Below are 12310 nucleotides of genomic sequence, written 5' to 3'. Positions count from 1 at the left end.
AGTGTATACTAATTCATACCATTGGATTCGTCATAAAAAATCCTAAATTTTAGTGGTGTCAAAAAATTTTCTAGATTGTTTCTGTTCATTTGCCACTCGCTCGAAAATGAACTTTGCGGAATTTGCGAAAAAGAACGATCGAAAAAGTGTATTTTTTTGAATGAAATTGTGCTCCTAGGTCAAAACTGACTACGGCATTCGATTCTGCAGACAAAAACACATAAGAAAATGTATTGTCAAGATTATTTTTACACTCTAAACAGAGTTTGAAATAAATCGAATGATAGCCCGATTTTGCTTCTTTTTTGGAGCACGTTTTTAAACTTCAAAAATCCATCGACACCATCTAAAATCATTTTTTTGAGTTCTAGTTTACGGGAAAATTCATTTTAAACCTCAAACTTTCTGATTCCGATGGATCCCCCGAGATACAAAAAATTTTTGAAAAAGTGGACCACCCTACTGTACACGCGGTGCCGGCTCAGATATAAGCGAGCCAGCTCAGAGAGCACACTATACCAAATAAATTATTAAAGCAAAACCAACGACTCCTACTTATTGTTCCTTTTCTTATACATCACAGTATATGGAAGCAAATTGAAAATGCTCATGAGATAAAAGTGCAGATGTTCCAATGGCTCAGCAATAATAATGTTCACGATATTATTGCAAATGAAAAGGTGTCTGTTTTTTTAAAGGACTCGTCTCAGATGAAGCTACAGTGCGTTATTTTCAAGAAGGACGAAGTCGCAACGACGTATCATTTTCATCTAAAATGGAATCCTGGAGGAAGCTAATTGATGTTGACTCTACAAGTCAAAATGACAACAGTACTCGAGCCTTTTTATTTTTTAGACTCGATGTCCTCGATTGTAATGGTATGAAAGTGGCTAATTGCCAAGTAATCGACTTGGCAGGTGAAGAGCAGCTGTCGGACGTACGACCTGAAATGAAAACTCAAAGCCAGTTTATAAAACTCTCATTATTCCAATTCAGAAGATTTTTCGAAGAGCTGATAGTAGAAAAAAAGAAGATGAAGGATCTTCTTGCACGTTGTTCAAAATTTATCAAATTGATATCATCAATTGTAACAGAACAACAGTTTCTTCTTTTTGTGGCGTGCGTAAAAATGACCGACGTAGAAGGCACATGCAGAACTTGTGACTTCTGTACTACACTTAAAAAGTTAGTTATGCCTAAAATTAAGCCCAAAACGGCGAAAGTCATTGCCCAGGATATAGAGCGATACCATAATGAGTTCTTGGAGGCCAGTCGTGAACTTGTGGCTCGCACAAAAGTGGCTCAAAAAAGTGTACAAAGCCTAATCGTGAGTGCGAGTTCGGCAGATAACGAGATCACGAGATTAAGACATTCAGTCAATAATCTGGATATCAAGATCAAAGAGGCATCTCACGAATTTAAAAATTCTAATAAAGAGGATATGTCAGTTGCCGATAATGAGAGATTTGATGGAACAATGGAATCACACGACTTTCTAGTAACAAATTTAAGAATTATGATGAGCGATCTCGATCAGGAAAAAAAAATCCAAGAAGTAATTAAGAACTATGAAGTGTATGTGGCGAATGGTCATCACGTTCCCGAAGAAGTACGGATCATATTTGAAGAGGCTATCGGTTCTGCGGAAGACTTAATTACAGTTCATACAGACAAATTGGTACAAGATGATGAAAACAGTCAAGCCCTCGAATCTTCAGTATTGGCTGGAGTTTCCGAAATATACAACGAAGATTCTGAAGGAGTAGGACAAAACCAGGAAAATATAGCAAAGTCGAGCTTGCATTCTGCTTCTTCGGTCATCACTGATGAGGCTAATTCATCGAGGAAGGTGCCTCAAATTATTGTTCATCCAGCAGAATCGGAAATGGAATCCGGAAGTTCATCGATCGAAGTTATACGTTATCAGCACGACGATCAACACAGTCAAGCCCTCGAATCTTCAGTATTGGCTGAAGTTTCCGAAATATACAACGAAGATTCTGAAGGAGTAGGACAAAACCAGGAAAATATAGCAAAGTCGAGCTTGCATTCTGCTTCTTCGCTCATCACTGATGAGGACTTTCCACCAATGGAAATTGCTGGGAGAAGCAGACAGATGAATTCAACACCGAATGATCTTGGCACATCTACCCCCTTGCCTATATACGCTCATCAGCGCTCGGTCGCTTATGGGAGCGACGCTCGCAGGCAGGCGCCATCTAGTGGTGTGAAACGTAACCACTTGTTTTATAACGCTAGCAAGTTCTAGCAATGATTTGGAATTAATGCCGAAACCTCTCAGTTCCATTTTCGCTAAGATCACTATAGTAGGCATTTCAATATATATAATTATGATTTTAATAGATAATTATAAATTTAAATCTTTGCAAAAAGTTTTGAACTAAATTTTTTAAAATGAAAATTAATTATACATACTCGCTGAGATACAGCTATTTTTGTACGATGCATTTTTTTGGCTTAAAATTCAATAATTCTAAGCTAGCTCTGTTCATTAAAAAACCAGCGAAGCAGAATTTAAGCTAAAAAAATGCATCGTACAAAAATAGCTGTATCTCAGCGAATCTTGCGAATTTTTAACTTCTGAACCCGGCGTTGGAAAGGTCAGAAAAAAACCTATCAGATAGTTCCATGCAATTTTTTCCATAGTTGATTCTGCGTAGCCATTTCCTGGAAGAAACTAATACACTTTTCGATTTTTCAATTTTTCGTAATGTCGTTTTTTGGGATAAAGTTGTATTTTTCGGCATTAAAAAAATTTCAAAGTGTATACTAATTTATACCATTGGATTTGTCATAAAAAATCCTAAATTTTGGTGGTGTCAAAAATTTTTTTAGATTTTTTTTGTTCATTTGCCACTCGCTCGAAAATGAATGAATTTTGCGGAATTCGTGAAAAAGAACGATCGAAAAAGTGTATTTTTTTGAATGAAATTGCGCTCCTAGGTCATAACTGACTACGGCATTCGATTTTGCAGACAAAAACACATAAGAAAATGTATTGTCAAGACTATTTTTACACTTTAAACAGAGTTTGAAATAAATCGAATGATAGCCCGATTTTGCTTCTTTTTTGGAGCACGTTTTTAAACTTCAAAAATCCATCGACACCATCTAAAATCATTTTTTTGAGTTCTAGTTTACGGGAAAATTCATTTTAAACCTCAAACTTTCTGATTCCGATGGATCCCCCGAGATATAAAAAATTTTAGAAAAAGTGGACCACCCTACTGTTCATACGCAGTAATGTGCTCGCACAACATTAAAACTGCAGCAAAATCGTAATGGAAATGTCATTCATTTAGGCCAACGATTAGTTTACACAAAGCGATAATAAATGGAAAAGACCAGAACGAAAAAGTATTGGTAATTACACTTTTGATGATTCATGTAGTCTTATATTCATGGACACCAGAAGTGTAAGTTCGAATACCTTTTCGTTCAGATGTGATTATATTTTGAGCTGATTGTCTTATTTTTCATATTTTTTTCAAACTACTTGAATTTTTTCTTAATCTATTATTAAATTTTCATACATTTGTAAAACAGGTTTTTTTATTTTGTAGCAGTTTTTATACAGCTGAATATTTCAGTTATTTAACTATGAATTTTTAAAAAAAAGTAAATTGGATTGCGTAGCGACTTGAAAAAATTGGTGTTTTACGAATCTAGAGATTTTCTGCAATGTCCTATTTACCGAAAAGGCCCTATCACCAATCGGCCTGATTTTCTCAGGACAGGTAGAGTTAGTCCCCTAGAATCCGATGGCGCTTTAATTTTTATCATGCGTGCATGGTAGAAAGAGTGACAAACTAGTTATTTATGCAACATATGCCCAAAAGGCGTTTTTGGGCACGAGTGTGCAGAAAAAGACACGAGTGTCAGCCATGCCTAGCACGAGTGGGCTTTTGTCCGTACACAGTGCGCAAAAAGCTGGACACGTGTTGCATACAATATATTTTATGCAATAGTATGACGAAAAATGTCTTTTTTCGCACATTTTTTAGTGCGCAATAAGCGTTTTTGGACACTTGTGTGCGGTAAAATGCCTCATTTTGGACACGGGTGTGCGGTAAAACGCCTCATTTAAATGAACGTATTTTTCGCCTACTATTGCATAAAATATATTGTATGCAACACGTGCCCAGCTTTTTGGACACTTTGTGCGGAAAAAACACCCACTCGTGCCGGCATAGCCGGCACTCGTGTCTTTTTCGTGCCCAAAAACGCCTTTTGGGCACTTGTTACATAAATAATTATTTTGTGACCTAAAGTAACATTTTATTCCCGCTGAGGGAAATCAAAATATTTCTTTAGGCTGGGGGATTCACAGAAAAATTTTATTTGCACCTATGTAGTGAAAAAAGGGAGTCTCAGAGCACGTGATTATTAGCCTCGGTTTGGCCTCGGCTGATAAATTTCACGTGCTCCGAGACTTTTCAGTTTTTAACTCCCTACAGAAGCAAAATATAGCAAACACAACCTGTTCGCATTTTATTCGCGTTGAGTCGAATGTTAAAATTTTACGAGACTTACTCATATGTCAAGTTTTTTTGTTGAAAAAGGAAGATTTTCAGAAATCTGAGGAAAAACCCCAGTTACTTTTCCGGCAAGTTAGACGTGTACAGCAATTTCGCCTAATAATGCCGTGTGTGCGAGTCATAGTATTGAATAGGCGATGATTTGGAACATGCAGAGAGTGAGATGGAGCAGAGCCACGATGGAATATGACAGCCAACTCGGCACCAACAGCATTAGCAGAAGCAGCAAGAGAGTATATTAGCATATAAATGAAACGTTAAATGCTACTAGGCGACTCGAGGGAGGCTATGCACAGGCATACACAGACGCACATATTATTACAGCTCCTCCTGTATCCGTGTTCCATAACGTTTGCAGCTCCGGCAATTCAAATTGAACGTAATGCGCGGCGTATACGGGGAGTCCGTTCTGTGCACGTAGCGCTCGATTTGTCCAGACCTGCGACTGTATCAATCAATTATTTTGATGTGAAACATCTATATTCGCGTTTGGTGTCAGGGGTAAACCCGTAAAAACCGAGCGTCCGTCCGTCCGTCCGTCCGAGCGAGCGCAACTTTGGTAGTAGAACTGCCTATACAGCGTCGGTTTGCGCTACGCGCTGTGATTGGCTGCCGCGCCAGCTACAGAACTGCTTTCTGCTGCTGCCCGCTGCCGAGACTCGACGCGCGTATGCCTGTGTTTACGTATACGCACGAGGCAACGTAACAGCATAAGCAATAGCGTCTTCGGCTCAGCTCACGGGATTGACTGCGTTGAGATATCTTTCTCTCTCTTGCTTATGCGTATCGCTAATACATATAATACGTATGTGTTATCTATGCATGTACGTCGCGAGACTATGCACTATCATGCACGTTGTCAAATCTGATACTTATTACTGCATGTATGTATACGTGTCTATGAGTGTGTCTTCTTAAGGGAAGTCGAAATTTTTATCATGTTATATTAAGATACAACGAACGATAATAGCTCAATGCACTAATTTGATTAATAAAACAAATTGAAAATTGAAAAAATTAAAAAAAATCAGCTGTTCATGAACAGCTGCAAGATGGGAAACATCTTTATCAATTAATTAAAGAAAATTGGAGAATTTAAAAGTAATCGAACAAGTAAAAGTCGAAACAAAAAAATAAGTAAAAAAAATCAAATTGAAAATTGAAAAAATTTTAAAAAATCAGCTGTTTATGAACAGCTGCAAGATGTGAAACATCTTACTATTAATTTTTATATATTTACGTTTTTCACTCCGTCGGTATGTATTTACAAGCGAACGACGAAACGGAAAAAAGCGACCTAGTATAATTACAGCAAACTCCTATCCCGCGTGTTGTATACCTACTGTACAGCACTCGAGTCCTTGAAGTAAACGCGCGGTCATTTTTCATTTCGAATTGCAACGTGTGTGTGTGTTTGTATGTGATGCGATCGCTCCTCTCGATCTTTATTGCTCGAAGCTTTGTTTACTCAAAAAAAAGTGTGTGTGTGTGTATGTGTATCTCCGTGCTGTATGCGGTAAGAATCGATAACTCGAATTCCTGATGATACTCGAGCTCGTGAAAAAAAAAGAATGCAACTTTAGTTTTTTGCGAGCAATTGAGCAACGAGCTGTTGCTATTGCTACTGCTGTCGCCGCATATATAGTACATATATACCGGCATATAGCTCCTCCCGCGCGAAGGTATAATACTTACGGTATACGTATCGGCGAACGAGAAAGAAACGCCGAGCTCGAGTTTCGATTCTCAATTTAATGAAAATGGGATTGTTTGCTTAAGAAGAGAATAAGAGGTAGAAACACAGCTGCGGGATAGCTGCCGTCTTGGTATATCGGAAATTGCGGCATGTATCCAGGTGACGTATATCCAATACTCGACTGCTCGACGGATGGATCTTAACGATTCAAGAGCGAACAATAAAAAATTAATAATAACGCAAGCTTCGTGTGATCATTTGTAAGAAAGCAAAAAGTGGACCGCCGAGGCCGTGCATCACAAGCTGTTCGACACGAGGCGACAGATCGTCAAGTTCAGCCTGAGGCGCATGATCGTCGGCGGCAAGAGGAACCAGGAGGCGGTGGCTGCGAAACGCTTCAGAAGCATCAGGGGCGTGCTCGAGCACTACGTGAAGCGCAGCAGTCTGCACGGCGTCAGGTACTGGGGCGACAGCCAGCTCTATAAATTCGAGCGCGTCGCCTGGATGATAACGGTAATCGTCGGTCTCGTCTGGTCGATATCCATCATCATTCACTTTTATCAAAATTATCAGGTACAAACGCACGATAATAATTTCTGTATAATTTTCGCGATATACACATAATTATCGGTTGCGTAATTTCGAAACGAAAATAAAAAGGCCGAGAAAACCAACTTGATCATCGACGAGATCAATTACGGTATTTTCAACGTGCCCTTCCCGAGCATCACTATCTGCCCGGAGAATCGCGTCGACTGGACGAAAGCCACGAGCCTGATAAGCCAGCTCGGAATCGAGGACGCGCGCGTCAAGCGACTGCTGCGCGACATACTCGACAATCTGTCGGATCTGAAGGTCTCGCATCTGCAGGAGCTGAGTCTTGAGACCGACGAGATATTGCTGGAATCGTTGAACAGTACGTGCGGTGTCCCGTCGTATTTCGTACGCAGCTGTATTTCTGATCGATCGTTCAGCAATTGATCGAAATTGTCGACAAACAGATGTCAACGTGACGAGGATACTGTACGAGTCCATGCCCGAGTGTCGAAAATTCATGTTCAACTGCACGTGGAAGTACAAGTCCGTGGATTGCTGCTCGATCTTCCGGGCCCAGAAGACGTTCTACGGCTTCTGCTACGGCTTCAACTCGCTGACGTCCGAGGGCAACAATCTCACCGAGCCCGAGAGGACCCAGAGCTTCGGCATGAACAGCGGACTGTCGGTCATCTTGAAGAACATTTCCTTTCGCAGTCCTCCTAATACAGGTAACATTCATGTAAACTCTTTATAAAAAAACTTTCAATTTAATGACGATTTAATGTAAAATCAGATAATAAAATTAAAGTGACCGATATCGCATTTCACTAAAGGTACTTTTATACAAAATCTTCGTTAAAATTAATCTATCGGTATTAATATATTATTTTAATCGAACTGCGCAGTATAAAGCAGTACGTAACAAAAACAACAAAAGTTATTAAATTCTATACTCATATATAAATATAGTGATTTAAAATTAAAGTTTAAATACTGATTCAATACTTGCATTAATTGTGAAAAAAAGTAAGAACTCAATTATAATTGATACCAGTCGCCACCGCTAGATGGCCAGTACCTTGATTTATAAATCTGCAAGTGGCAAAAGCAAAATTATTATATAAGTACGGTTTGGAAAAAAAATTTTGTTCGCACAATTTGTTCCGATTATAAAAGCCCCAAAACAAAAGTTCCAAATTATATGTCCCGAATTTTCAGATTTCCAAAATGAATAAATTATAAAAAAAAATATTCAAAAAATAATAAATCAAAATTATAAAAAAGGCCCAATTTATTGGGAATTTCAAATTGCTGATGTGGTGGCCAATAGTCTTTTGGTACTCCATTATAGTGTTCTGATCTGCGTGTTTATGATATTTTGAAACAATGTTGAGAATTCTTCCTTCCATCGCTTGAAAATTGCTAGCCAGCTTAGCTTGAACTTTTTGGCCGTGCTCAATCTACCTTGTCATTGTTTCCGTTTCGCTTTGCTCATTCTGCAGTGATCCAAGAAATGCATACAGGCTTGGATGCTTCTTTCCAACAACAAGCTGAAAACGATTGTGCCAGCCTTCTGAAGCGTTGTTCGTTCTAGCCAAGCCTTTGATGACTGCTTGATACTGGTCCCACAGATCTAGTGCATATCTTACAGGTACCCTTGCTCTTCTGCCTCTACGCTATATATTTGGGAATATAATAAGCTCGGAACTCTCATAATTTGGAGTTTATTAGTTTCGGAACTATTGGGTACTTGGGAATTAATAATTTTGGAATTTTCACTATTGGAACTTTTGTTTTGGGACTTTCGTGATAGAATCACTAACATTACCGAGTGACGAGTCTTAAGCAACCTAAGGTGCATTGCGTTGCGCTGCACACTGTAGACAGGTGTGTCTGTCACAGCTGTGCTCATATTTTCATGTAGTGCTATACAGTTTACTTCTATAACATATAATAATTTCATTAACTTTTGATCGCAATAAAAAATTCAGTGTACTACGTATGCTTAAAACCAATTACCAGAAAATTTTCTCTCGGCCGAAACTTGTAGATAAAACCACGAAATTTGGATATCCAAAAAAACTCAACGTCAAGCTTTGATACTCCAGCTGGCAAGGTCTCGCTCACTTCGGATTGAACAAAGCACTAACATGACACGACAATTGTCAAAAACAGACACAAAATTCACAATCGAACGAGAATATTTTGGCAATGGCCACGTACCCGCGTAAAAATCTGAACAATTGGCAATATATGTGCAATATATTGGCGATTTACATGTGCAATATATCAGCAACATCTCGCCGAGTCAATCGCCGATATTGCAACTATAGGGGCAAATGGACACCCGCTCATATATTGCGGATATATTGCTAATAAAAATGATAATTTCCTAGCAATGTGCTGCCCATATATTGCTACCTGAAACTTTTTTAAAAAAAATCATACTTGCATCATTTTCTTTTTATAGTAATTATAAGCATTATTCATTTGAGATAAATGTATAATTAAAAACTATATTTATTTAACATAACATTACATCACGCGTTTTTAAATTAAGACATAAAATTATGATACATTTACAAGATATTTTTTTACGTTTTTACAATTATTTTTTCTGGTCTTCGCTGTGGCTTCGTTGTTGCACAGCAAACTCTGGATATTGAAACTTCTGAATCAGCATTGATCGGCAACTGGGAAGCTCGGACATTTAACTTCTCGTGATTTTTTTCAAACTTGCTCTTGCCGACGTGTACCCGATCAGACCTAGACGGGATGACGAACACGTACACATGGATCTGTAGAAAGATGACAAAAAAAGTTTTTATAGAACTCTTCACAGTTATACTTAATATGAGTGACAATATTATTTTAAGTATTATATATAAGGAAATAATTCAAAATGCATAACAGACAAAACCTCAAGTTACTGCATAAATTCTGCATCAGCGTCACCGACGACGTCCTCTTTAACGTAGTTGATGCGTTCCCGGCAGCCTCGATGCCGCAATCTCCATCTGAAACACAAAACAAAATTTTTAATCTCACGTGATGCACTAATAATTGATTTTTTCGTAACACTATCACTAAATAAATTGAGTAGAAGCCGCGTTGAAATTGAGTACATCACCGCGACTTTTCTGCAGCTACGCGGGTAGCTGCGTTCTCTAACCGAGGCATACGTTAAATGACTAGCGATACTTATCTCGCGAGAGACTCGAGAAAAACAAAATCGGAGCGAAAGTGATTTGAACTTATCGTACACCAAAAAACTGCTATTTCCCATTTGATTCAATGTTAAAAGGCCAAAACTTTGAATTTCATTATTTCCCAAATTTGCATGGAAACCCCAAATTTTTTTTACCAAAAATCTTGTAATTGAACTATCATTGGTTAAAATTTCACTTCGATCTAAAGTTTTTTTCATTTTTGCTACAGCCTCCTTAAATAAAATTACATAGGCAGAGAAAAAATACCACCACTTTTACATTGATTTTAGTGTCAATATCTTCAACATTGATATACCAACGAAAAGAAGCCACGGGATCGTTTATTTATATATCGTGCGTAGCAACGATCCATTTGATTAATCGTTCGTCAATTCGCTATCGGCGCAGAGAACAAAGTGGCCATACTGATGATAGCCCATCCCCACATATACCCGTCCAAGGGCCAGCTCATAGCCTACGGAAACGAGTACAACATCGATCTCGGCTTCACTGCAGCCGTGGCCGATCCGGCCGTGCTGGCCCTGGAGAACAACACGAATCCGCCGTGCAAGAATAACGGCGGCAATTACAAATTCGACAACTGTTTGAAGGAGTGCCTGCAGAGGTACATACACTACTCGTGCAAGTGCAATCCGACCTTTTTGTTTCCTTTCAGCGGTGAGTGCACACGTTTTTTTTTGCGCTCGATTTCATTATTGATGGCATCCATCAAAAAACTCGTTTTTCTCTCTCTTTTTTTTGCAGATGCCGTGGACGACTGCAGGATCAAACATTTTTCCTGCATCGCAAAATTAAGCGGTACTCTCCGGGTTTTTGTGTAATATAAACGAACGTGTGAGAGCATAATTTTGTACCAACCGTGTAACGTTGTTGCAGAGAACATCAATACGATACATTTGCAGCTGCGCAACAAATCGTGGCTAGTCGACTGGGATCTCGACGAGGTTTGCGTCTGCCCGACCGAATGCGAATATTGCAATTACATCGAGTCCACCATTAGCGTGCCATTCAGGCCGGATTCAATTAAGTTGGACGTACACTTTAATGGCGCTACGGGTGTACTTTACAGTCGAGAGATCAAAATATCCAACATGGACATGCTGGGTAATGACGTGACGATTTTTTTCTTCTTTTTTTCGTTTGTTTGTTTCGTCCTCGAGCGTCAAAATCCGCTTATGAATATTGATGTCGGTCGTGTATTTACATACGCTTTTAGCTCATTAAATTATATTTGTATGTATCCGCACACAGTCCAATTCGGCGGTATTTTCGGCCTCTTCGTGGGTGGATCGGTGCTGAGCTTCGTCGAGCTCGTGTACTGCGCGGCCTGCTGCACGGCCTACTGCTTGATCAAATCGATGCGGCGCAGGATGAAGATGCAAAAGAGGAAGGCGGCGAGCCAGACGACGATACTGCCGACGGTTTCGGCGTCCGAGATCAACGGCCAATGGCCCTATCCGCTCGTCGATTTTCCCATCCCGAATAATCAAAAAATCGTCAATAACTCGGCTGTGTAGCGGAAAAAAGAAAAAGTCAACCATAAAAGTGTGCACTTCGAATTTTACTCGTATTTTTATACAGATCGAAAGCTCTCCTGGTACACCCCTCTCCCTTTCTTTGCTCTTTACGACGCGATATCTGTACGCATTGCCGTTTCGGAATTCAATGCGCGGGCGCCTAGCACACACAAGAGCTGCGTCGAAGCTTTTTCAGCGCTCTACACACACTCTCTCTCTCTCTCTAGGCTCTGTCAAAGCAAACGAGCTTTGATTTTCTATAGGGTAGCGAATCTCGCTTTCCCCCAGCGTGCGCGGATATGTGTATAGGAATGTGCTTGCACACGCGTGTATGTATAGGAATGCGTCGAAACGCACTTCTCTAAAAGTGTAAGTTTGCAGAATTTCGTTTTGTGTGCAAATAAATACCTTGTTACACGCGTATACATGCATATGTACTCTATAGCGCGAGTATAGTACGCGTGAATGGATAAGTGGAAAGACTTTGTTTCGAAGGTAAAGCTGGATTTAGGGTAAATAACGGCTCGCGCAAAAATAAAGGAAAGAGCTATATGTATGTATGTAGCAGCAGCAGACCTCTTGCGTCACACGGTTTTTCTTTTCGCGCGCAAATGGAACTGGTATTTCTTTTTTATTCGACTTTTTTTTTTATTGTATGGCGAGCATCGCGAGCATTTATCCGCTATGCCTTTGTCAAAATCGAAGAGCTGCCGAAGTTGTTTTTTTTTTCAGTTTGAAAGTGTAAAAATTTTTTCGTCTAATTGACGAAAA

The 12310-nt window shown here is 39.3% G+C and overlaps 1 protein-coding gene across 1 annotated transcript; it reads left to right on the top strand.

Moving 5' to 3' along the window:
• Positions 1 to 6404: 6404 nt before the first annotated feature.
• LOC106651208 (sodium channel protein Nach-like) lies at positions 6405 to 11539 on the top strand. Its single transcript, XM_014369632.1, has 7 exons — positions 6405 to 6414; positions 6521 to 6828; positions 6916 to 7171; positions 7257 to 7520; positions 10410 to 10679; positions 10899 to 11126; positions 11274 to 11539. The coding sequence occupies exons 1-7, from the start codon at positions 6405 to 6407 to the stop codon at positions 11537 to 11539; spliced, it is 1602 nt and encodes a 533-aa protein (XP_014225118.1).
• The last annotated feature ends 771 nt before the right edge of the window (positions 11540 to 12310 follow it).

This window comes from Trichogramma pretiosum, unplaced genomic scaffold (assembly GCF_000599845.2).
Source record: "Trichogramma pretiosum strain Unisexual culture from Peru unplaced genomic scaffold, Tpre_2.0 scaffold53, whole genome shotgun sequence".
NCBI classification, from domain to species: Eukaryota; Metazoa; Arthropoda; class Insecta; order Hymenoptera; family Trichogrammatidae; genus Trichogramma; species Trichogramma pretiosum.
The sequence above is the reverse complement of the archived record's forward strand: the minus strand, read 5'-3'. Positions and strand labels throughout refer to the sequence as shown.